Below are 25,576 nucleotides of genomic sequence, written 5' to 3' on the forward strand. Positions count from 1 at the left end.
CTTGCCAGGTGGTGCCATGTCTGCACACGGGATCTGAACTGGCGAACCCCGGGACGCTGAAGTGGAATGTGCCAACTTAACCGCTGCGCCATCGGGCTGGCCCCCAAGAGTCTCTATTCTAATGTAAACATATATGATGCTTCATTTCTAATCCACATTTTAGTAAAATATGTGCTTTCAGTTATTTTAAGGAGTTTTAAAAGAGATTAATAAAAATTATAGCAAATAATTTAAGTTTAGAACCCTTTAAACTAGTTTGGATAAGTGAAAATATCACCATTTTCAACATGTTGATTATAAAATTGGAAATTTTATTTTGTCCAGACCATAACTTTATTAAAACTTTGATGACAGCAAGTGTGGAGTAGTAGTATAGCTGTCTTCTCTCCATTTAGTTATTTTTATATTTTAAGGCCAAAGAGTTTTTCATGAAGATAAAGTTGTATCTGAAGCCCTATTTTTCTACAGTATGCAAATGCTTTTATAAAAGCTGAATGTTAATAAGTCGTTAGATTGATTAATTCTTAACTAATGCTTATTGAACTCTTTTGGTCTGCTGGCATATATATATAATTTAAGTCCATTTGAATTAATATTTCAAGGAAGAGCTCAGGTGCTAACGTGTGCAAAATGCCTTCAGACTCATCAAACCCGTCTTCTAATGAGCTTTGTATCAATTGGCATTTCCATCTGAAGACGTAATGAAGTTTGTTTGGTGAGGGGAAAAAACGTTTTGGATTGTATTTGTGGTTTGATTGCTATCAAGTCAATGTAGACAAGTTAAAATTTTTTTTAAAACTTAAGCTTTTTTATACCAAGAAAGATTATTTAGTTGGAGATTTGTAACAGGTTGGTAACAGTAAAAATAGGTAACAGTAAACCTTCAATAAATAGTATCTGTGTGCCAGAACTTAATATACATTATTGTTTTTATAACAACCTTATAAAGTTGGTGTTATCATCATTTTACAGATTGAGTAACTGGGGCTCAGTTTAACTTGTCCAAGGTAACATAGCCACCTAGCATTAGGGCGAAGATTTGAAATCAAGTGTATTTTATTCCAAAGTGTCCGCTCTCATATTGCCTTTCTTTGTGTGTGTGTGTGTGTGTGTGTCTGTGTATGTGTGTATAAAGTTAATACTACAAAGCAATAAAGTTTGGGATAAGTAGTGCTTATTGGTGGATGGAGGAGGTAAAGAATTCCAGTGATTACTAAAATTTACAATATTATTGAATGCCCAATTTCAACAATGTTAGGAAATAATGGGGGGGGGGCGCTTAAATATTTTCTTAGTTAACTTGTTATAGCAGAAGGCCCCCAGACAGTTTCCAAGCCCTATGCCATTGTTTTTCTACCTAAAAAATGTTATTTTCTTTCAAATTTGTTTACATGAGGAAAAGGAGTCATATATAAACTATTATTTCTACTCTTGCCCATGTTTCCTCTTCTTCTGTCTTCATTCAAAAACATTTATTGATCAGCCGCGATAATCTAGGAACCTTACTAGCTGTTAATCAGTGAAAGTATCTGACTTTTTAGAGTTCACAGTCCTGGAGAGAAGACAAACAGAAACAGGTAATTACAGTTGAGTGTGAAAAGATATATAACTGGCTACACAAAGTATTTTGGAAGCACTAAGGGAGGAAATGGTGGGAAATTTTGGGTACACTTGAGTGAGCTAAATGCTATGAAAGCGTTATAAACCAAAGTTCTGTGGAAGCTTCGTTGAAGATATGACTCAATTTATTTCATCTCTACTCCTATCCATTTCCCTCCCTCCTGTATGGTTTGGAAGCAAATTCCACGTATCATTTTGTTCATAAGTATTTCAGTATATAGTTCTCAAAGACAAGGATTTTTTTTTTTTAAGATTGGCACCTGAGATAACATCCATTGCCAATCTTTTTTTTCCCTCTTCTCCCCAAAGCCCCCCAGTACATAGTTGTATATTCTAGTTGTGAGTGCCTCTGGTTGTGCTGTGTGGGACGCCACCTCAGCATGGCCTGATGAGCAGTGCTATGTCCGCACCCAGGATCTGAACCAGCGAAACCCTGGGCCGCCAAAGCAGAGTGTGTGAACTTAACCACTCGGCCACGGGACCAGCCCCCAGACAGGGATTTTTAGAAAAATGAAACAATAATGCCATTATCACATCTTTAAAAAAAATAATTTGGGGTGAACTCAATTTGAAGGACGAATAAAAGTTTCACTGTGTGGCTGAAGAGGGAGGAATGGCAGAGAGGAGAGTATGTTTAAAGGCAGGGAGATGTGAAAGATCTTTGAGTGTTCAGAGACTTTTTCTTTGGTGTGCAAGTAATGTCTTTGGTCAGGAGAACGGAAGAAATGGTGAGAAATAAGAGTGGCGAAATAGGCAGGGCCCAAATCATAAAGGCCCTTGAATACACTAAGAAGCCTCTTTGTCTTTTTGATGTGGAGAGCTGTTAAAGGTTGTATGCAGATTAATAACAACATACTTAGATTTATAGTTTAGAAAGGTAATCTTAATGGCAGTGTTGAGAGCGCATAAGGTAAGAAGAAAATCAGAAACAAAAAGTCCACTATGGGAGGTTGTTGTAGTAGTCCAGGTAAGAAACAGATGATGATGGTTTGAAATAAGGTTCTATCAGTAGAGTTTGGCCGATACTGCTTCATGACATGTTTAAGAAGTAGAACTTGGATTAAATTTAGGTTTGAGGAAGAGGGAGAGTTTGAAGCTCCCTGCCTGGTTTCTGGCTTGTGCAGCCTGGCAGATGGCAAAACCATTATTAGAGGAAGAGCACATTTAGATGTGCTGAAGATCTGTCTACAGGGTTGCTGCACATAGCTGTCCACTGTACAGCTACCGTGTAAATGGCACCCCTGCGGACATGGAGCCTGGTGGCCCTTGCCTTCTAGTTTACACGTTTTGGCCGGTTGGTCTGATATTAGTTCCTAATTAAGCACAACTTTGGTCATAGTAGACATCCAATAAAAAGTGGTTCAGGGAATGAATGAATATATAAATCCAAACCCCTGTGTTTAATGCAAAAACTCTGAGGATCCATACAATCTGATGATTTATCTATTGATTCTAGGGGCTATTAGCACAGGAGACATGGTAAAATATTTGTTTATTTCTTTGTTCTGTGGGCTGATTGTTGGATGTGTATGTATCTTACCATTATTTTTATATATGTGCTTTATCAGTTTTGTTTCTTAAACCATTTGGTAAACCAAAGAATAACATTTTAGAATTTTAAAAATGCGTGTCTACATGGGACTATTTCTGAAATGAGAAAAGTCTTATTTACTGAACTAAGAATATTTTAGAGATATGTTGATCAAACTTTAAGCTTGTACTGATAAAATTCAAAAAGGTTTCTGTTAATCCATCTAAAATTCTTGTGTCTTTATTGTAGGTACTCTGAGATTTATTTAGAAATCAACACTAAAAGAATTAAGACTTTTCATTTAATGTTCAATCTGGATATCAGATTTATGCCAAGAATAAAGTGCTCAAATAAGGCAAAGATGTTGTAGTCCTCCCCTGCCCCCACCACAACAAAGACTGGCTAAAAGGTCTTAAATCTTGAAAGCCTTAGAAGTAACTGGAGCTTCAGATTGGCCTTATGACTCATAGTTACTGTTTATCTGCTTGAGACCTAGACAGAATCGTCGGACAGCTTGTCCTTTGCACAGATCTGTGATTACTTTGTGGGATAATGGGAGTGGGGGAGGGGAAAGAGAGAGGAGGAAAGAGGGAGAAAGAGTACATGCCTCTCCTTTCGGGGTCTTAGAGAAGCAACACGGTTTGTGGAAACAGCACCTGCAGCTTAGAGTCAGCCAGCCTTCCATTTGGATACCAGCCCGCCTGCTCACTAGCTGTACGAATTTGAGCAAGTTATTGACTTCTCTTTGGCCTTGGTTCCCTTATTTGTGAAATGGCAGTAATACTACCTGCAGCATGGTTGTGAGAAGTAGAGATCATGTGCACCAGGTATCCATCACAGAACATGCCCGTCAGTAACTGCTAGCCATTGTTATTGTCCACACAGTCTTTCTGTTGGTGGCATCCACTGGGCTAGCAAGACTAACTCTGGACTAGCTTCACTTAAGACCTTCCTATTATCTGTCCCATCAGGGAATTCTTGAGTAAAGATAGTCACTCCTTTCCTTTTCCCCTGCATTTATAGTATTAAGAAATCAGTTCTTGGTTAACTAGGTTTAGTTAACTATGTTTTAGACCAATTCAGTGCAATTCGGCAAATGCTTTTTGTTAATTATATCTCTGACATGCCAGAGATCACTGTAACTTAGGACAGGCACTTGAATGGCTCTGATCCTTTAATTCCCTGTCTACAGAATGAAGCTAATTTCAACAATTTTTTTAACTTCTTCAAGAAAGTTTCAGGGATTAAAGGAAATCAGATTATAACCAGTTCTTTGAAATCTTTTATAGGCTATATGGTAAAAATAAGATGGAATTTTAACCCCAGAAAAGAGGGTTCCTGAAGAGGAAGGTAAGAGAGGGAGGTCTAAACGTGAAATTTTAAGTCTCTTTATCTGCTGGAACATTTGCTGCATGAGCAGAATGCTTCCTGCAGCTTACTGAGTCTTTTAGGTGCTCTGGTTTCACATCTACAAAGAGGAAACAAAACACCTAAGTCGTGGGATTGTTGTCGTTGATTTCATGGTAAAATATAGGGAAACCGCTTACAGTGTCTGCAACGTAACAATTTCTCATGAGCCCAGGTGTCCTTTTAGGAGGAACTATCCGTCCATGGTGTATCATCACTATTAAATAGCCACCCGCCTACACAGGAACCCTTAGGATGTTGAATACTATCAAGTTTTTATCCTGCAGTTTTTCTTTTGGTTGGATTTTGGGTTTAGAGGTTAAAAAAGATTGAAGTGATTAGGTAGTGAGACTTTTGAACTTGCCGGAGTAAGTTAGAACAGGCTCTTGGTTCAGAGAACTGAATTCTCTCTGACAGCAATACTGAGGTATGGTCTTAGGAAAAGGACTGGTTTCCCTCCCTGCCCTCAATCCTAACACTCACTTTAGAAAAGATTTGCATATTCAGACTGTCCCTTGAAGTAACTTATTTAGGAAGTAAAATCGTCTTTATTTTTCTTTCCAATTAATCTGTTTCAAGATCTATCAGGTAGCTTCCGGGTCTGGGAAGGCTGGGATTTAGGGACTCAATCCTTGTGGGTACTGGTCATAGGTTTATAGATTTCAAGTTTAATTAAACTTTGAGGAGCCAGACCCGTGGCCGAGTGGTTAAGTTCACGCGCTCCACTTCGGTGGCCCAGGGTTTCACCTGTTCGGATCCTGGGCGCAGACATGGCACCGCTCATCAGTCCCTGCTGAGGCGGCGTCCCACATGCCACAACTAGAAGGACCCACAACTAAGAATACACAACTATGTACCGGGGGGCTTTGGGGAGAAAAAGGAAAAAAAAAATCTTTAAACTTTGTCTTTGAGACTGATTCTATCCTCATAGTGCAGGTTTTCCTTAATTGTTTATGCCGTCTAAGAAACATATCCTCAAGTTTGACTGACTTCTCTGTCCAATTAGGTTTTTCTGTGAGCGCTCCTTTTCCTGGTGACTCGCCTCTTGAAGCTTCCTATCCTGATCCGTTCTGGAGTAGTTGCTTTCTAGGCTTACTGTAATACAGACATCTTTCTGAAATTTTCCTTCTCTCATTTCATGAGATTAATTCACTGTTTTCTGGATCCTTGCGTGACTTTCTTAATTTACTCCCTTATTTTATGGGCCTACATATTGAAATAACTTCCTAAGGAGTATAGATTTGTATACTAAAAATATTTTTATTCTGCCCTTAAACTTGATTGATAATTTGGTTTAACAACAGAATTGTAGGTTGAAATGAATTTTCCCTGAGAATTTGTGTTGGCATGTTTTATCATCATCCAGCATTCAGTGTTACAGTTTAGGAGCCTGATGCCATTTTGATTTTAATTCCTTTGTGGGTGTTTCTTTTTCTTTCAAAAGCTTTAAAGATCTTCTCTTTATCCCTAGTGGTCTGAAATATCATAAGGTTGTGCTTAGTTAAGTGTGGGTCTTTTTTCATGTGTTGTGTTTTCATGCATGGTGAGCGCTTTGAATCTGAAGATTCATTTTCTTCAGCTCTCTGAATTTTATTTAATATATTGCAAGAAGAATTTCTTAAACAGAGCAAGAGTTTATTCCAACAATTGTCTAAACTTGTGTGTTCCAATAGAGTAGTCATTAGCCGCATGTGGCTAATTAGAGTTTAAATGAATTAAAAGTAAATAAGATTTGTCTAGTTCCTAAGATGCACCAGCTACGTTTCAAGTGCTCAGTAGTCACATGTGGCTAGTGCAGATATAGACCATTTCCATCATCACAGAAAGTTTTATTGGTTAGCACTGGCCTATAGGCTCAGCAAAATTGCAAACATCATGTTCTCTTTTTTAAAGATTTTTTATTTTCCTTTTTCTTCCCGAAGCCCCCAGTACATAGTTGTATATTTTTTTAGTTGTGGGTCCTTCTAGTAGTGGCATGTGGGATGCCACCTCAGCATGGCTTGATGAGTGGTGCCATATCTGCGCCCAGGACCCAAACCGGCGAAACCCTGGGCCACCAAAGCAGAACGCACAAACTTAACCACTCAGCCACAGGGCCGGCCCCAATGTTCTCTTTTTTAAAAATCAAAGAAGAGATACAGAGGTTCAAAGGATATGTTATAAGACATTAGAGGCAAATAGAAAGTAAACTGACAGAATTCAGAAAGAAGCTGAAGAGAAAAATAAAAATATGATCAAGATAAAAGCTACTATAGAAGCAACTGTAAGAATAAATATGCCTCAGTATATAACTGGGGGCAGAAGGACTGGGCTTTAGGAAATCACAAAAATGAAATGATAAAAAAAAGTAAAGATACAAAAGTGATAATGGAGATGGATAGACATGGGAGACAGGTAAAGGAGACAAACACATAAGTATAATTCCTGAAGAAAGGAATAACCAATGAACTATAAAAATATTTACTTATTAATTTTTTTGGTGAGGAAGATTGTCACTGAGCTAAACATCTGTGCCAATCTTCCTCTATTTTTTTCTTCTTTGTATGTGGGGTGCTGCCACAGCATGGCTTGATGAGCGGTATGTAGGCCTACACTCGGGATCCAAACCCATGAACCCCAGGCCGCCAAAGCAGAGTGCGTGAGCTTGACCACTATGCCATTGGGCCAGCCCCCTAGAGAAACATTTGTAATGCAAGAAATTTTCCTGAAATAGCGATTGAATCTTTCTTGTTTCAAGAGATTGACAAAATGATAAAACCACCATTATTCCACCATCACTATTAAAATCATAGTGATGTTTAATGAACTTTAAGGATAAAGAATTATAGGGACATCCGCACAGAAATACTCAGTGCTAGAAGACAGTGGAACAGTGTCTACGAAGTTTTGAGAAAATATAACCCAAGAATTTTATACCTAGACAATTTGTTCTTCAAGTAAGGGTCATGGACTAACATTTTCAGGTATTCAGGAACTCAGAGACTGTAGCACCCTTTTAACCCTTCTTGACAGCCCTGTTTGGTAATGAATCTGTCAAACCAAAGGATCAATCAATAGAAAGAACTCTAGAATGGAGAAACTGTGGTAAAAGGATTGGTAGTGAGTATTGAATTCACTTAATATAAAACTAACTATAAAATGTTTGGGAAGGAGAGGTGTATAAATATGTTAATTTGTACATCTTTCCTAGTAGGGTGACAGTAGATACTAGCTTTAAAATTGATTCATATTATAAGCAAAAGATGACATTGTTTTTATAATATTAATTTTTTCTATCTTTAGAGGGTTAAGAACTAATGACTAAACGTTTACTTTAAGATCAGCATTCGTATATTTAACAAATGAATGTTGCATGCTGACCTTGTGTCAGGCAGTATCATAGGCACTTGGGATACATCAGTGAACAAAATGGATGACAGTGTCTTTCCCTCGTGGAGATTATATTCTAGCAGAGGTACCCAGACATAAATAAGTGATGTAGTGTAAGTGATATGTGCTTGGGGAGGAAAAAAGAGGGAATATAAAGAAAATTTTGAGTTGCAAACGTAGTCAGAGTTTGCTGAGAAGATGACATTTGAGCAGACACTTAATTTTGCGATGTCTGATAGACATCAAAGACAAGTACAAATCTGAGTTCAGGAAACAGGACTAGAATGGCAGTGCGAAATTGAGAGTTGTTAGCATATAAATGAAATTTAAGCTGTAGGACAGAGTGAGATCACCGAAGGAGTGATTGTAGATAAACCCAGCCCAAGGACTAAGCCCTGCGGTTTGCAACATTGAGAGAGAGGAGGAGACTCCTCCAAGGACTGGGAGGTGTGGCCAGTGAGGGAGGAGGAACCTGAGAGCTTGGGGCCGGGAAGCCAAGTGAGGAAAGTGAATCACAGAGAGTGCTGCTGCGGGGTAAGTCAAATGAGTGCTGAGAATGGGCGACCTTGTTGAACAGTTTGGTGAAGTCACGGGCCTTCTTGAAGTGAGTTTAGGGGATATGGAATGACAAGAATTGGAGGTGGTGGAGAAATGGGATCAAGAGTTTTTGTTTTAAAGGGGGCAGAGAATAGCTTGTTTGTATGCTTATGAAAATGATCCAGTAGAGGTGTGGGGGGAGAGAGAGGCGAGGTGCTGGAACACTAAAGAAGGGGCAGGCTTTAGCTAGGAACACAGATGTTTTGTCTATGGTAACAGGCCAGGTTTAGTTGCTGGTAAGTGAGTAGGTGTGGTAGTCAGTGGATCATCTCTTATCTGATTGTTTCAGTTGTTCTCAGTGAAGTAAGAAGTGAGATCACCTGAGAACGAGGATGGGAAGGTGATATTAGAGATTTGAGGAGAGAGGAGAATGTGGAAAATAGGAGAGCGGGAAAGTAGCAGAAAAGGCCCACTTCAGGTTCGGGGTCATGAATTTAAAGTGAAACAGTCAGCGGGGGTGGGTATGTGTGTTTCCAACCTGATTTAGCTGTATAGGTGCTGGTGCAGAGGCGAAGCGGAAAATTGCATTTAAGCCAAGTTTGTGGTTCTGCCAGGCCAGTATGATGAAATGAAAAGAGGGCTAGGGCCAGGGAATGAGAGTGACTCTGGGATGAAAGTTGTTTTTTTGTTGAGTTCAAGTAAATTCTAATGTAACCATTTTTGTTTAAAAGCATGCTATAATATCTAATTTTCATTAAAAAAAACTCTGTTCATTCTTTCTTCCGTCCTTTTATTTATAAATATGCCTAGAGAAATGTCTGAATAATTATCTGTAAATTCTACTGATGCTTCCAGGTGGTAGGATTTTGAGCATATTTTAATTTCTTTTTTATACTTTAAAAATACTTAACAAATCTGTATAATTTCTGCAACAAGCAATATATATGTATTTAAAGCAAAGTTGAAAAAGCATAAAAGAATGGAAATAAAAACATGTTTAAGTTCAGGGCACATGGCGTAGTCTGGGGGCTGCTGGGGGAGACAAGACTGAAGGGAGAAGGCAGTTTGGTCAGAGGTTGGTTGCTATACTGTGAAATGTGTATTTTACTGGGTAGGAAATGGGGCACCATTCTGTGCTAGAGATTAAGGTGACTGGATCTTTGTTTTAGGAAAGCTAACTGAGGGCATCGTGGAGGGGTGTTTGGTGGGAAACCTGGGGAGAGAGATCAAATGGTAAAGATGTCTCTCTTTATGATGTTAATTTAGACAAATTCATTTCCACTGCAATCCAATACCATATATTTTTCTATTTTGGCAAAAATTATAATGAACTTTGTCTAGAAGCTTAGAGAGGTGAGAATAACAAAACAATATTACTTATTTCATAAGGTTGTTGTGAGGAGTAAACGGTACATTTTAAGGGCTTAGCATCATGCTTGGCGTATGGTATGTGGTCAGTAAATGTTTGTTGTTATCATTATCTATCACAACCACCATCATTCCTTATTATATGGGTTCTCCGTGAAATGTTAGATCAGCATTCTTTTAACAGACCCTTGTAGTGGTGGCACCACTGCCCCCAGTAATTTTTCTTTTTCAGGAACTACTGGGCTTTCTGAAATCTTAATGAACTATGTTTTTCGACACGATAGTATTTATTAGCATTGCAGATAACCATCCCCTGGTTTTCAGTCTTCATGGGGTTTTACTGAAGCTCCCTTGAAGCAGGATAAAGTACACCTATATTTTGCTATTACTAATGAGATCGTTGATAAGTCAAATTTTTCTTCAGTTTTGAAATTTAAAATGCTGAATGAGATGTACAGATTATTATTATATATGGCTTGAGGAAACTGATGCCAATTTTATTTAGAAAAACCACATAAACTGGGAAGGAAATTTACTAACATAATGATGGAATCTCTGGTTGGTGGAACTATTAGTGATTTAAAAAAAAATACTAAATTTTATACAGTGAGCATACATTTCTTAAAAAAAATCAGAAGATGAAAATAAAGGTCTGGGTTCTAAATACAGGCATCTCCTCACTCTCCCACCCCTCATTTAGTAGTTCACTGACTTTGGGCAAGTCACATACCATCTCAGAGCCTTTATTTCTTTATCTGGAAAAGGTGAGACTCAAATGAAATAAAAGTGCATAGAAATGCTAAGGAAATTGCAAAATGCCATGCAAATGGTAGTTATTATTAGAAGTAGTCTTAATTTCCAGAAATTATGCTCTTCTATTTTGGAAAGGCCTTATTCGAAAGCTCTAGTCCTTCATTACATCAGAAAAAGGCATTTATGCAGACATCATACATATGATGACTCAGTTTTATTGAAGCCTTCTTTGTTTTTAGACATTCATTTTTAATGGTAGCTTTAAAATCAGTGAAATTTTGAGTCCTTAACGGGAACATCACAGTGGCTTTTTTTTCTTAAATCTCTTCTGTACTATTTCATATTCGGACTAATTTCATAGGTTGAGTTAGTGAGGCAAATTCTCAAGGTGAAAATCTGAAGGTGAATTCTACTTTTGTTTAACAGTGGAATACCTTTGCTCGCCTCTGGTAAGCCTGTATATTTGAAACGTGTTTCCCCTCACATTTATGAAAGCAAACAGAAAGATCTTGTACTCCAAGTTACAGGTAAATACGTGACATTTTGCAAGCTCTAAAATGATTAGATTTTCTAGTCATCAAAGGTTTTATCTTAATGAGTACTGACATACTAACGTACGCAAAAACAGTTACCCTGACCTTTTTCTCTGTAAACACAAGGACATTTGATTTTCCAGTACCTGTTAGAATCAGTTTTGACAAAGCTTGCCAAAAGAGGCCATGTTTCATCAACAATATCAAACTGTTCAGAGATGAGTTAATGTAGCAGATTTATTCAGCACTCTCTTGCTAGTTTGGTGAGATCTTCGTCCTTCTCATACGACCTCAGTTTGAAATTCAAAACCCACCTTTAAGAAAATAACATTGGCGTAGTCAGCTGAGTATGTCATAGAAATATTTAGCTTTGAAAAGCATAAGTACAAATCAGGCCAGAAATAAGGATATAGTGCCAATTCTTTCCCCCTACAAACCATTTTTATAAAGCATAGTCAAGATACTTGAATTTGGGTAGTTATGTTCAGGGTTCAGGGAACCTCTCTTTTTGTAAACTACGAAGAGTTTAACCAGCTGATCTCTTGGAACCTTCATTTTGTTAAGCTTGTCTTACTTCAGCTCATTTTTTCTAGCATCTCAAGCTCTTAGCCCAGTCTGCCATTCTCTCACTGGTAACCAAAGCCCTTGCCTCCTATTTCATAGCCCCGGCTGGAGCCACCAGCCATGAACTCCTCCGATGTTCTGCATTACAGCCTTCTCCCCTTCCCTAAACACAGTGTAGCTTCATTCTCATCCATGTTTACCCCCTCAAGTCTCAGAAGAATAGTGTATTTCTCCTACTGAAGGAAAATTCCTTCAGCGTTGTGCCTACTTTTGTCTTCCCCCTTTTCTTCTGACATCTTGATCCAGAAATTTCACCATGTTCTTTGGCTTCAGCCTTGCACTTTCTATTTTCTCTCACAGACTGAGCTTGCGTGAGTATTTTTATCAATTAAACAGAAAACTCCTTGACCCTACAACCCATTCTAGTTACTGCCCCTTTGTTCTCCATCTTAAAATTAGATTGAAGAAATTCACAGCTTCCATTAAATCCTCAACCCACCTTAATCTGACCCCATACAGCCTTCACTACAACTGCTTTTCACTGGGAACATCAGTGACTTCCAGGTTACTACGGTCAGTACAGACATTCCTCCTTGACTTGTGTTCATGCTGCATTATTGCCAGCATGGTGTAGCAAAAATGACCATCTGAGCTTGTCACTGCTCTGCTTAAAAGTCTCCCAGCACCTCCAACAGAGGTTCTCAAAACTCTGATCAGGATCCTTGGGCAAGGTACCTCTAAATCTGTCTGTATTATCAGATCCCAGCCCTGCAGATTCTGATTCTCTAGTACTGGTGGGTTGGGGCCTGTGTTTTTAGATTCCCTAAGAGATTTTTGATACCTGACCAGATTGAGAAACCTCCAGCCTACCAGGATCAAGTCTCTGAGCCCCTCTGCCTGGTTGCACAAGGCCTTCTGTGACCTGACTTTGGCTTAGCAGTCAGCCATATTTCCCACCATACCCTGCATGTCTGCTTGTCTAGGCAAAATCATCCAATTTTATGTGAATCAAGTTAGAGATGATATTTGTAAAAAGGGCTTTTGAAAATGGTAACATTTATTTAAGTATCTGCTATTATTATTTGTAATGTGTTTCCTGCCTTTTTAGTGGATGATGCTGGTAAAATAGAACACGACGGTTCCTCTGGAATGACCATGGATGCAGAGTCGGAAATCGATCCTTGTAAAGTAGATGGCACTTGCCCTGAAGTCATCAAGGTGTACATTTTTAAAGCTGACCCTGGAGAAGATGACTTAGGTAAGAGGAAACCTTCGGTATGTTATACATCCTGATCCAAGCACTTCAACCTGATTACTTTTGGGTGGTTTAAATTGAGAACATTTGAAATCTTTTCTGAAGATAACTTTTAAACAAGGATTCCAATGTAGCAATAGAAAAGTATGTGAGATGTAATAAGTGAAACAGTTGGAAATGAAATTTTTACATAAATCCTTGGATATGTCATCTTCTCTGATAGGCGGCACCGTAGACATTGTGGAGAGTGAGCCTGAGAATGATCATGGAGTTGAACTACTTGATCAGAATAGCAGTATTCGTGTGCCAAGGGAAAAGATGGTTTATATGACTGTCAACGACTCTCAGCAAGAAGATGAAGATTTAAGTAAGTAGGTGGCCTTTTTGTGGGAGAAAATTTTATGTTCCTGTAGCTTTTTTTTTTTTTTTTTAATATGGCCAGTATTTGAGGGAAACAAGTAGCGTTATTGTAGAGATGATTATGCTGGGATATTCCCAGTGACCCGTTATGTATACTTAGAATGTTGTTTTAGAAACAAATTATGGTGAAAGCCAAGAAATGATTCATTCAACAAATATTTATTGAACGCTTACTGCGTGAAAGCTGTGTTCTAGGTATATAATATTTGAACCTTCTTTCTACTTGTTTATTAACTGAATTCAAATGAAAATATCTTTCCTGTGATCTCTGTAAACCTAGTCACAAAAATTTATGTAATTTTCTACCTAGACGTTGCTGAGATTGCTGATGAAGTTTATATGGAAGTGATTGTAGGAGAGGAGGATGCTGCTGCAGCAGCAGCAGCTGCTGCCGTGCATGAACAGCAAATCGATGACAATGAAATCAAGACCTTCATGCCAATAGCATGGGCAGCCGCTTACGGTGAGTCACAGAGCAGCTCTTAGGATTGAGTTGGTTCTTGATCATGAATTCATGATAGGAAAACAGTTTCTGTGGTCTTAGGTTTAAGAAATCTGAAATACCAGTAACCCTGGAAGGGTTATTTGATTTGAACAAGAGTAGAGGAAGATTATAAAGTCTACTTTTTGTCTTTATTTTTAACAGGAATTTCCTTCATGTGTTTATTACGTAGAAGGAAGTACTGCAAGAAGTACACAGGCTTTCAAGCTGAAACTTTTCATCTTGATTATATCTGGCCCAGGACTTTACAATTTTGGGAAACAACAAGGGAGTCCATGGGGCAAAACGCTGACATGTGTTTTTTAGATTTGGAAGCTAGGCATTTCCTACAGTCATGCTATAATAAATGTCATAAACCCATTACCTAGAATGGGGAATTTCTGTCATTCATGAGTATCATGGCTTACTTTTCGTTGTTATAGTTAGTAAACAATCCCTAATTCATTATAATTTATAATACTGTATAATTTTGTTTTTTAATGCGCATTGTTAGGTAATAATTCTGATGGAATTGAAAACCGGAATGGCACTGCAAGTGCCCTCTTGCACATAGATGAGTCTGCTGGGCTCGGCAGACTGGCTAAACAAAAACCAAAGAAAAGGAGAAGACCTGATTCCAGGCAGTACCAAACAGGTGAGGGCGCACGAGTCCACAGCGCAGCGTGCTTTTCGAGCTCTCAGATGAAACTCTAGTATGTATCCACAGAGGTGTTGGGATGGCATTTTAGCTGCTAGACCACGTGTAGCTTTTGTGTATTGAATTTGAAAATATAATTTTAAGAATTCAGTGATATTCATGAATGATTTCCTTGGATAAAAAGAAACAGGAAATGGATCAAACATGGATGAAAAAAATTCAAAATTCAGGTGATTTTTATGTGGAAATGAAAAGAAATCCCTCAAATATGTTGCAATATTAACTTTTTTAAACTAAATCATATATTTAAGAATCTGATTATGTCAGCATAAAGCAGGCATAATTTACAGAGCAGCAGGACAAGTATTTCAGTTCATGTGACATATTCCTGTCTATTCTTGTATACTGATTTGCATATTAAAATTTAAGCTTTACTATAAATTGACATAAATTATGGTTTTTGGAATAACCAAAGCAGAAATTGTGATCACAAAACTATGAATAAAGTTTCCAGACGAAGTTCTCTTTATGATGAGGTTGCTATTTCTCTTATGTTGAAAAATGGTAAAAGGAATGTTAAGTAGCAAATAGCCTAACTTAGGAGTACTTGCTCAGTAATGTCCAGAACACACACTTTAAATTCTTGAAGAAACCAAAACAGAACTTGATTTGATCACTCATGCTCCTTTCTTTTCCTTTCTTAGCAATAATTATTGGCCCTGATGGACATCCCTTAACTGTCTATCCTTGTATGATTTGTGGGAAAAAGTTTAAATCGAGAGGTTTTTTGAAAAGGCACATGAAAAACCATCCTGAACACCTTACCAAGAAGAAGTACCGCTGTACTGACTGTGACTACACCACCAACAAGAAGATAAGTTTACACAACCACCTGGAGAGCCACAAGCTGACCAGCAAGGCAGAGAAGGCCATCGAGTGTGATGAGTGTGGGAAGCATTTCTCTCATGCTGGGGCTTTGTTTACTCACAAAATGGTGCATAAGGAAAAAGGAGCCAACAAAATGCACAAGTGTAAATTCTGTGAATATGAGACAGCTGAACAAGGGTTATTGAATCGCCACCTTTTGGCAGTCCACAGCAAGAACTTCCCTCATATTTGCGTAGAATGCGGTAAAGGTTTTCGGCACCCGTCAGAGCTCAAAAAGCACATGCGAATCCACACTGGGGAGAAGCCGTACCAATGCCAGTACTGCGAATATAGGTCTGCAGACTCTTCTAACTTGAAAACGCATGTAAAAACTAAGCATAGTAAAGAGATGCCATTCAAGTGTGACATCTGTCTTCTGACTTTCTCAGATACCAAAGAGGTGCAGCAACATGCTCTTATCCACCAAGAAAGCAAAACACACCAGTGTTTGCATTGCGACCACAAGAGTTCGAACTCAAGTGATTTGAAACGACACATAATTTCAGTTCACACAAAGGACTACCCCCATAAGTGTGACATGTGTGATAAAGGCTTTCACAGGCCTTCGGAACTCAAGAAACATGTGGCTGCCCACAAGGGTAAAAAAATGCACCAGTGTAGACATTGTGACTTTAAGATTGCAGATCCATTTGTTCTAAGTCGCCATATTCTCTCAGTTCACACAAAAGATCTTCCGTTTAGGTGTAAGAGATGTCGAAAGGGATTTAGGCAACAGAATGAGCTTAAAAAGCATATGAAGACACACAGTGGCCGGAAAGTGTATCAGTGTGAGTACTGTGAGTATAGCACTACAGATGCCTCAGGCTTTAAACGGCACGTCATTTCCATTCATACGAAAGACTATCCTCACCGTTGTGAGTACTGCAAGAAAGGGTTCCGAAGGCCTTCAGAAAAGAACCAGCACATAATGCGACATCATAAAGAAGTTGGCCTGCCCTAACAATACTTCTGCAGACATTTGTAGAGATGTTGGCCTTAAAACAGAAAATTCATTTTAAAGCCAACCAGTCTCGTTCACATACAATACTGTATATTGATTTATGCTGTGTACAAATAGAATTATTGCTTCTAGTTGACCTTTTTTTTTTTTTTTACATTTTGTTCAATAGTGTGTTCTGAATTCTATTCAGTTTGTTTAATAAATGGGGAAGAGCAGCAACAAGCAAGTTGCTTTTAATAAAGTAATCCCTGATTCTATATGGAATTTTTCTATCTTAGAAGTTTTATATTTATTTAAATATTTACCTTGCTTACCTTGATGGTACTCTTCTAAGACCATTTAACATAAGGTAACTTTAGATTGGTAACTACAAAAGTATTCGTGTTGACTCATTTTTCCCCCCCCATAAATTTCTCACAATAAAATTGTCAGAGACATCTACTAACATAAATGGGAGATTTTACGGTCAGGTCTAATTATCCTAACATGGAAATCATTTACTCGTCTTGCTTACATTTTCAGACCACATGACAATGACAGTTTCCATTTGAGCTTTTGCGTCCCTGGCATCACTGAGTAAAGAGCAGTGGCTGGGTTCGTGTTTACTTTTCATTTTGTTGAGCAGACAAAATACACTTTTTGGGGGGCTTTCTTTGGAGTATTTACATCTTTTGTCAGCATAGCAAACTTTTAGAAAACTTTATTGAAAAATTTTGCTTGATCCTGTTGTATTTTGATTATTCTGTCTGTGCTGCCTTGTCTTGGAATGGTTGTGTACTACAAATGAGACTTATTGAGGACTGCATTTTGGAATCACCTAGAGGTAATTCGTGGCTCATAGGATCTTTTGCAACTTTATATATGTAAATGTACCCTGAATTATATATATGCACATATATATAACATGTATCTGTGTGTATTGCTTATTTACATATTTATACACACAACCCCAAGTAGTAGTTGTTTAAAATCTATAATGAAAAGTATTAAATTTACAATAACATGAAAGATGCAGGGATGCATGAGAGAGCATTTTGTAAGTCATGCTCTTCAGAGAGACTACTCAGGTGAAGAATTAGAAGGAAAATAAGGACACTAGTATTTTTAAAGAATAAAGGTATTTTCTTTTAAATATCTTTGGTAATGGAAAAATAGAAGTTAAGATGTTTCTAGATAGGATGTTTTCATACAACTTCAGCTCCATGCCTTTATATTTTTCTGAAAAGCTAGTGAGTATCCAGACGTAACTCCCTCACTTCTCTCTGAGAAGCCCATGAGGGAACTCTGTGTCACCAAGTGAGGGGGACTAAGGAAGCGATGGCTTCATGTACCAGAGAATGGGTGCTAATTATGACACACTTGGCAAGTTCAGCCTGCTCTATTATTTCTTAGTTACAGTTAGCAAACTTTAAAAAACACTCATGTTGGCTTTGATTAGAAGATAAAGGTGTGTTTTAAGTGCATGAGGAAAATCTGAGGCCTTATTTGGAATGTCACCAAGTCTTTTCACAGTTTTTTCTTTGAGAGTTGACATTTTTTAACAAACAGTTCTGAATCAGGCTCATAAATTCATAAAACGAGCTCTTGTTATTTAGAATTTATTTATGTTAAGATGAATCTTGGAGAACAGAAAACAGTTTTGGGGGTCCCTTAAATTGGCTATCGGCACATGAGTATCTGGCACACTGTGGGCGATTTAGGACTTTCCTTTCTACTTGTTAGCTGCCTTGCCACTTCATTATGGTACCCTAGCCTCTTCATGCTGTTAGGTTTTTACCTTTCATCCTTCTTTTTGCCATTGATACTTATATTGAAGACTGATATTTATAGAGTTAGAGATCTAAATATTTGATGTTTGGCAAGCCTGTGAAGTGCTAGGTGATTTAGTCCAGTTCTAAATCAAGTGCTTTAGGCTGGTATGGGCTCCAACCTGAATGCCAGTCAAAGCCAAGGCATCGATTTATCCCAGTGGGAACTCCTGTGCCCTCTTGGCCCCCATAACATGGCTTTTTTTTTAAGTAACTTACAGTTACGTGATTCATTGCCCTGCAGTACTATTCTTTGAAAGCTCTGTCTGTTTTTTTGTGAGAACCTTTAAAATCTCCCTTCCTTTTTATTTTTCCCAGAAATGAGGTAATACACTTAAATGAAAGTGGAAATTTATTAATTTTAAAACGTCTTGTAAAATTAATACAGAAAATATAAATAATTGGTCATTTAACTATATTTTTTTAAATAAACTGAAAGATAAAGAACACAACACTTTACACACTTTATATTTCTCTTACATAGTCTGGAATCATACACAGTTCTTTTCTTTTTAAAGCACAATATTGAAACCTTTAAAAGGTATTTAAGGGTTTGGTCAAGTGAATATGATAAAATGTATTTGTCTGTATAAAGAGAAAATGAAATTGTAGTCACTGTTATGTACTGACATTAGTTACAACCTAGTTTTAATTCTTAAAACAATTTTGATTAGCAAAGCTAAAAAAATGGATGTTTCAGTTAAATGTTTTAAAGAGGTACAGATTTTTACAAGGACATAATATAAGTTATTGTTCTGTAGAAATATCCTATTAAATATTGTATGTCCCTCCCTCTGTACACTTTGTAAAAAAAGTAAAATACATAAAAAGAAAATCATATAGGGATGTGTGACATTATTGTAATTGTGTACTTGAGAATAACGTGCAAAAATAAAAATCAGAATATTTTCCTGTTAATGAATGTTTAGTCTATTTGATACCAGTACTAAGTTAATGCTTTTTCTTAAGAAAAAAATGTACAGTTTTTGTAAACCTAATAAACATCAAAAGCAGTGTATTTTTATTTCCCCATTTCTTAATTCCTTTTATGCAGCAGTGGAATGCAAAATGCTTGATTGCTTTGAATTTTGTGACTTGGATGCAAATACTGATAATATTTCAGCCCTGTGAATTTGCAAGTAATATTTCAGAGAAGTTGAGGTGATTGGTGAGTCCTTTGATGAGCATGTCCTTGAAATTTATTTTTTCTTTTATCTTCATAAAGGATTTGTTTTATTAGCATCTCCAGTTTCCCTGAGATAAAATTCCCACGCCTAAAGTGGTTTTTGAGAGCACTTAAGTTCATTTCAGTATCAATCTACAGCACGTTTAATCAGTGCGAGATGTCCCCACTTCCACAGCAGAAGCCCTGCCCTGGAGTTACGCCTTTGTGCCCAGTTTGAAGGGCTTTAGTGGGCACTAACATACCAGAGAATAGTCAGTGTCATGATAAACATCAGAAGTTAGGTAAAGTTATCAGGGGTCAAAAGAGAATAACAGGATGGGTTTGAGCCACCTTTGGTTTTTAAAGATGAGATCCTGCAGTTAAATTCAACTATGTCAGAACAAGTGTTTGCCTAATTTGGAATAGTAAATAATCAAAACTTGAGGTAAACCGTCAAGAGAACATGGTGAACATCACTGTCCAGAGCCATAAATCAGACAAAACCATAGCATGAAAAACTTAGTTGTAATATAATGCCTGACATAACATCTTACCGGTTTGTGATCCTAACCAGTCAGATAATGTACTGCTCTGTTCTCTGGGAATCTCAGTATTAATAACTTCCTTTATTTCTCACAAATTCTAGGATTCACGTAAGGAAAAGCTTAACCAGTCTAAATCGTAGGGGGGGTGATGCTTGAGAGCAGTGGCTTTCTTTCAAAGTGGCTAGGCAGCAGCGGCAGCATCACGATCACCTGGGACTTGGTTGAAGATGCAGATTCTCAGCCCTGCCCCAGACTCACTGAATCCGGAAACTGGGGGTGGGACCCAGTGATCTGTGCCTTAGCATGTCCTCCAATGATTCTGGTGCATGCTCACATTTGGGAAACACTGTTTTAGAGCACTCGAGGAACTTAAAAGATTACTGGTGCAACATTTTGTGTGGTAGACAAGAAAATCACACACACACACAAAACCCCAGAAATAAGCAGTGAAGATGAAATGGGGCTCTACCCTCAGTTGACCCCTTTGAAAGTGGGAGCCTGCCAGTCAGTAAGTATATCCTTTGGTACACATGTAAGTAGCGTGTACTTCCGAAATCTTGCATGGCCTCCCCTAAGTTACATTCCTCAAAGGTAAATAGAATTCAGAGGAAGATTGAGTAAGTGAAAGAGAAGGGCTGAAAAGTATGTATGCGTGCGTGTGTATGTGTAATTAATTGGCCCAGCGTTACTTAAGTAATTCGTATCTGAGAAACCATTTTGCCACATTCTTCAGCTGTTTAGATAAGGTCAAAATTAAGTTTGCCCTTTTGGATTTTGTTTTATCTTTTGTGTATATATTGTTTGCCTTTTTCATAAAATACTTCTTGGATTTGTTATATATTACTCCTGTTATTTTTGACATCTTTGCTATTGTAAATAAATTCCTATTTTGTTTTAAGTTACCCTAGTGGAGTGTTGGCTATAGACAAGGCACACACACACACACAAATGAGGGCGCTTAAATCACACAGATAATACATCCCTGACACGGTATGAGCTGGAAGTGATGCGACCCCTGCTAACACTGGTGACGTATTGCTGTTGCGTATAGGTATGACGTCTGCACCTGCTCGGACTTTAAAATCATTTTCATGACCTCTGAGATGGATATTCTTAGTCTACCAAGTTCGAGGTAAAATTCAAGAATTATTTTCCTTTACTTGGTTTTTCCTATTCGCTTGGTCTCTCATGTTACTTGTATTGCTGGTATTGGTGAACACAAAGGATTTGGCATTGTGACCTGCTGATATTTTAAAGCCTCTAGAATACTTTGCTACGGAAAACCTGCTTAGGAATTTGAGATAAGGCATTTATGCATTCATGATGTGAATTACCACAGAAATATCTAAACACATTGACAAAAATAGAATAACTAGACCCATGTTCTTTTGCTCTCCGAGAGGCCAGTTTCTGCTTTTCCTTCATGCTTAGGTTTGGCTTTAAATGCGGAACCCATTTCCTTTGGCCTGAGCTGCTTTGAAATAAGGGGAGGTATTGCAGAGCTGTCTGTTGGGGTTTGGGAGGTTCTGATGACACCCATCCTCCTCTCTGGGTTCTAACCACATTGAGAATAGACACAGGAAACCACCAGTGGTGTGTGTGACTTCATCTAGTGAGTCTGGACTGGGAGACCCAGAGGCTGAATCTCTTTCTCCCAATCTAGGCCTTGACCGATGCAGCCGGCCACTCGAAGCTGTGGCACCCGCCTTACCCTCCGTGAGCTATAGAAAGACCGCCCGGGCTCCTACCACAGATGCGGAGCAAGTGGGAGAAGCAAGTGGGAGAGAACGGCTGCGGCGTCCGCCCTAGCCCTCCCGGGCTGGGACTCCCAGAGGGCAGAGAAGAGTCCCCTTAGGCCGTTCTCATAACATCGTAAGGGTTAGTCCAATTCTGGGTTGCCCTCTGGCATATCCCACTAGCAAAGTGTGAGGCTTTTGCCTTTAGCCTTGCATATTCGTGTCCGTTTTCCTGTATTGACGTTTACTGCCCCTTTTAAGTGGTGGTTGTGACAGACTTCCAATGGTTTAGTCCCCGTTTCTCCCAGGGCAGTATGCTTTAATTTTTCTTCAGAAAAAGAACTTTTAAAGAGCAAATATACTTACTATACAAAGATGGAAACCTTGCAAGTTACGTTTATTCCCTGTTTTCATGACAAAATTTGGAAAAATGATCACCCACAATGCCACTTGGTTTATTAGTGGTGTTCATTTTTGTGCTTTTCCGGTCTTAGTCCATACACGTAAATCTTTTATCTGTCTTGTGACTCGATTCTATTCTATGTTCAGTGATTTTCTTTTCGAACATCAAGTATTTCCGTATCTATTGGTTGCCTTTACAAAGTTTTTAATGCACATTCTTTTTAGAATATGGAAAATTCAGAATGGTACAGAGAAGAAAGTAAAATGCTTTCCCCCCTCAATCCCATTACCCAGAATTTTATTACCCTTTAAAAAATATCTTTACTGAGTTTTAATTTTATTAGATTTTTCAATTGCAAAAATACGCGTTATTGTAACAAATGTTGTACAACGCAAAATAAGTATAAAGACAATGATCTCACCCCCACACTTCCTCCAAGCCAGTTTCCTTGAGGTAATCCTAGTTAACAGACTGTGCGCCTTCCCTCCGTGCTCATACAAACCTATACAGAGGTAGGGTCGTGCAGAGAGCAAGAGGAGATGTGGCGAGATTTCAAATTGTTTGACCAAAATGAGGTTACATATCGGTGCGAGTCACTTAATATATCACATCCATCCCTCTGGGACAGTGGACTGAGATCTCTCTCATTCTCTGTGATAGCTAAATATCTTTCCAGAGATTGGACTCCCCATAATTTAGTCAACCATTCCCCTTTGATAGACATTTGTGTTGTTTCCAGATTTCTGCCACTACGAGAATGCTGGAATAATTATCCTTGTGCATATCATCCTTACATACTTGTGCTTCGATTTCTATAAGTTGGACTCCCCCAAAATGTGATTGCCAAGTGAAAGGATATATGCTATTTTAAAAAATGTGACTAGATAATTGCAAATTAGTTTTTGTTAGGATGTAAATTCTAGGAGTGCAGGGATGTTTATGGTGTGTTCATTGCTGTTCACCTACAACAACATGGTGCACAGCAGGTGCTAAAGAAATATTTGTTGGATGTTGAGGTTTTCAGGGTTGTAGCAATTCACACTGTCACAGCAACATAGGGGAGGGCCCATTCCCTTCATTCTTACAAACAGTGGGTGCTAGAGTCAATATCACAGGTAAAAGAATCTATACATGCCCTCATTGTTTGTTTGGTTTTTTTTGAGGAAGATTAGCCCTGAGCTAACTGGTGCCAATCCTCCTCTTTTTGCTGAGGAAGCCTGGCCCTGAGCTAACATCCGTGTCCATCTTCCTCTACTTTATGCATGGGACGCCTACCACAGCATGGCTTGTCATGCGGTGCCATGTCTGCACCTGGGAACCCAGCGAACCCTGGGCTGCCAAGAAGCGGAACGTGCCAACTTAACCGCTGTGCCACCAGGCCGACCCGCTATCATTGTTTTAATCTGCCTTGACCTGACTCCTAGTGGAGTTAAGTAATACCTTCGTATGCCTAGCAGCCCTTTGAGTTTTCTCTTTGATGAATCACCTGTTCAAATCCCGTGCCCCATTTTCTATTTAGTCTTTTGTATATTTGGCCTATTAGCTTTCTTCTACATTTGCTGCACATTTTTCTAGTCTATGGTTTATCTTGTTATTGTTTATATATACAAAAATCTTTAATGTTTGTGTAATCAAATATGTTTATTTTTTTCTCTTTATGATTCCTGGAGTTTCTTGTCCTACTTATAAAAAGGTCTTTTCTACCCTAAGGTTCAACAAATATATGCCTAGCTTTTCTTCTGATATTTTTACTGTTCTAATTTTATTTGGATTTTTATACAATTAAAATTATTTTGGTATATGTTGTTTGGTAGGGGTCTTATTTCTCCTTGCTCTTGGTTAGAGAGCCAGTTATTACAGTGCTGTTTATTAAGCTGGTCGTCCTGTACCCCGTGAACTGAAATGACGCCTTGTTACCTGTTAAGTTCATAGATCCTTGGGTTTATTTCTGAAGTCTATTCTGTGTTACTAATCTATTTGCTGTTCTTTTGCTGATGCCATATTGTTTTACTCACAGTCCCTGTGGTCAACTCTAATACCTAGAAGGCAAGTCCTTTCCTTCTTCATAGTTTTCTTGACATTTATTCTTCCATAGAAACATTAAGATCATTTTACCCAGTTTCCATTAGATTTATTGGGACTTTATTCAAATTGCATGAATTTTTAATATTAAATTGAGCCTGGTATTTTTATCATATTGTCTTCACATCCATGTTCCTCTATTTATTTTAGTCTTGTTTTACATTCTTTAATAAAATTTTATTGCTTTCTTCATATAGGTCCTATACTTTTCATAAGTACATTATAATTTTTTAGCTACCTAGATACTGCTAGTATTTAGAGAAAAGCTATTGATTTTTGTATGTTTTTCATGTACCCAGCTACTTTACCACATTAACTTCCCAATTCTAATTGTGCTTTAGTAATCTTTTGAATTTCTGTGTGCAGTCATATTGCAAAAAGATGCCAATTATTTCCTTTTTGCATCATATGTTAGCTAGAACTTCTAAAACAATGCTGAATAATATATATTCTGGCAGGCATTTCTGTGTACTCCTGCCTTTAATGGCAGGACTTCAGTATTTAACCACTTAGCATAACGTTGATTTTGGAAAATAGTGTTTACCAAGGTTAGTATCCTTCCATTATTTTACTTAGAGATTTTATTAGGAATGAAAATATTATCAAATGTCTTTTAGCCACCTATTGATATAATTACTTGATTTCCTCTTTTTATTTGTTGATGTAATGAAGTATATTGAATTACACTGATAGATTTTCTAAAGTTAAGCCATACTCACCTTTCTAGGATAAAAATACCCTACTTAGGCAATTTTTATTGTTCTTTAAATACACTGTTGCCTAAATTGGCTAGTATTTTATTTAGAATTTTTGTACATATGTTCGTAATTCTGGTGTTTTCTTGTTTTGTACTGTTGTCATCAGGTTTAGATATTGGTGTAACGTTAGCTCCATATGATAAACCTGGAAACTTTTCTATAATCTGGAATGGTTTAAAAACCAGAGGCACTATCTGATTTTTAAGGATTTGATAAAACTCAGTTGTGAAAGTATTTGGGTCTAATGCCTCTCTATAAATGGTAAGTCTTTACTTTTCTGATCTCTTCTACATTAATTGGTCCATCAGCTTTTCTTCTTAAGTAAATTTTGGTATCTATATTTCCCTTGGAATTGCCCATTTTCTCTCGATCAGTACTTCTCATATATTAATGTGCATACACATCACCTGGGGGATGTTGTGAAAATGCTCATTTTGATGCCATGGGCCAAGGGTGGGGCCTGTGATTCTGCGTTTCTTGCAAGCTCCCTGGAGATGCTGATGCTGCTGGTCCACGGACCACATGGCCCAAGCCCTCTAAGAATTCAGTGCTTCTCAATTTTGGTCGAACATCAGAATCCTGTGGGGCAGTCTTTGAACTTCCCAGTGCCTGGGCCACACCGCAGACCAATTGAATGAGAATTTCTGGGAGTGGCGCTCAGGCATCAGTAATATTCCAAACCCCTCAGGTGATAA

General features: G+C 38.0%; 1 protein-coding gene across 10 annotated transcripts in view; it reads left to right on the forward strand.

Annotated features, from left to right (window-relative positions):
• Positions 1-20,804, forward strand: part of ZFX (zinc finger protein X-linked) — a 53,082-nt gene extending 32,278 nt beyond the window's left edge. For 6 of the 10 annotated variants that reach the window (XM_070605936.1, XM_070605934.1, XM_070605933.1 and 3 more), the window contains 5 exons: positions 12,791-12,940; positions 13,161-13,304; positions 13,668-13,820; positions 14,353-14,493; positions 15,201-20,804. In XM_070605936.1, coding sequence (XP_070462037.1) covers positions 12,791-12,940; positions 13,161-13,304; positions 13,668-13,820; positions 14,353-14,493; positions 15,201-16,384 — 1,772 coding nt within the window. In that variant the 3' untranslated portion in view covers positions 16,385-20,804. Of the gene's footprint in view, positions 1-8,339; positions 8,532-12,790; positions 12,941-13,160; positions 13,305-13,667; positions 13,821-14,352; positions 14,494-15,200 lie in introns of those variants that run through there. The other 4 variants (XM_070605939.1, XM_070605940.1, XM_070605942.1 and 1 more) reach the window with 3 other exon arrangements.
• The last annotated feature ends 4,772 nt before the right edge of the window (positions 20,805-25,576 follow it).

Source organism: Equus przewalskii, chromosome X (assembly GCF_037783145.1).
Source record: "Equus przewalskii isolate Varuska chromosome X, EquPr2, whole genome shotgun sequence".
NCBI lineage: Eukaryota > Metazoa > Chordata > Mammalia > Perissodactyla > Equidae > Equus > Equus przewalskii.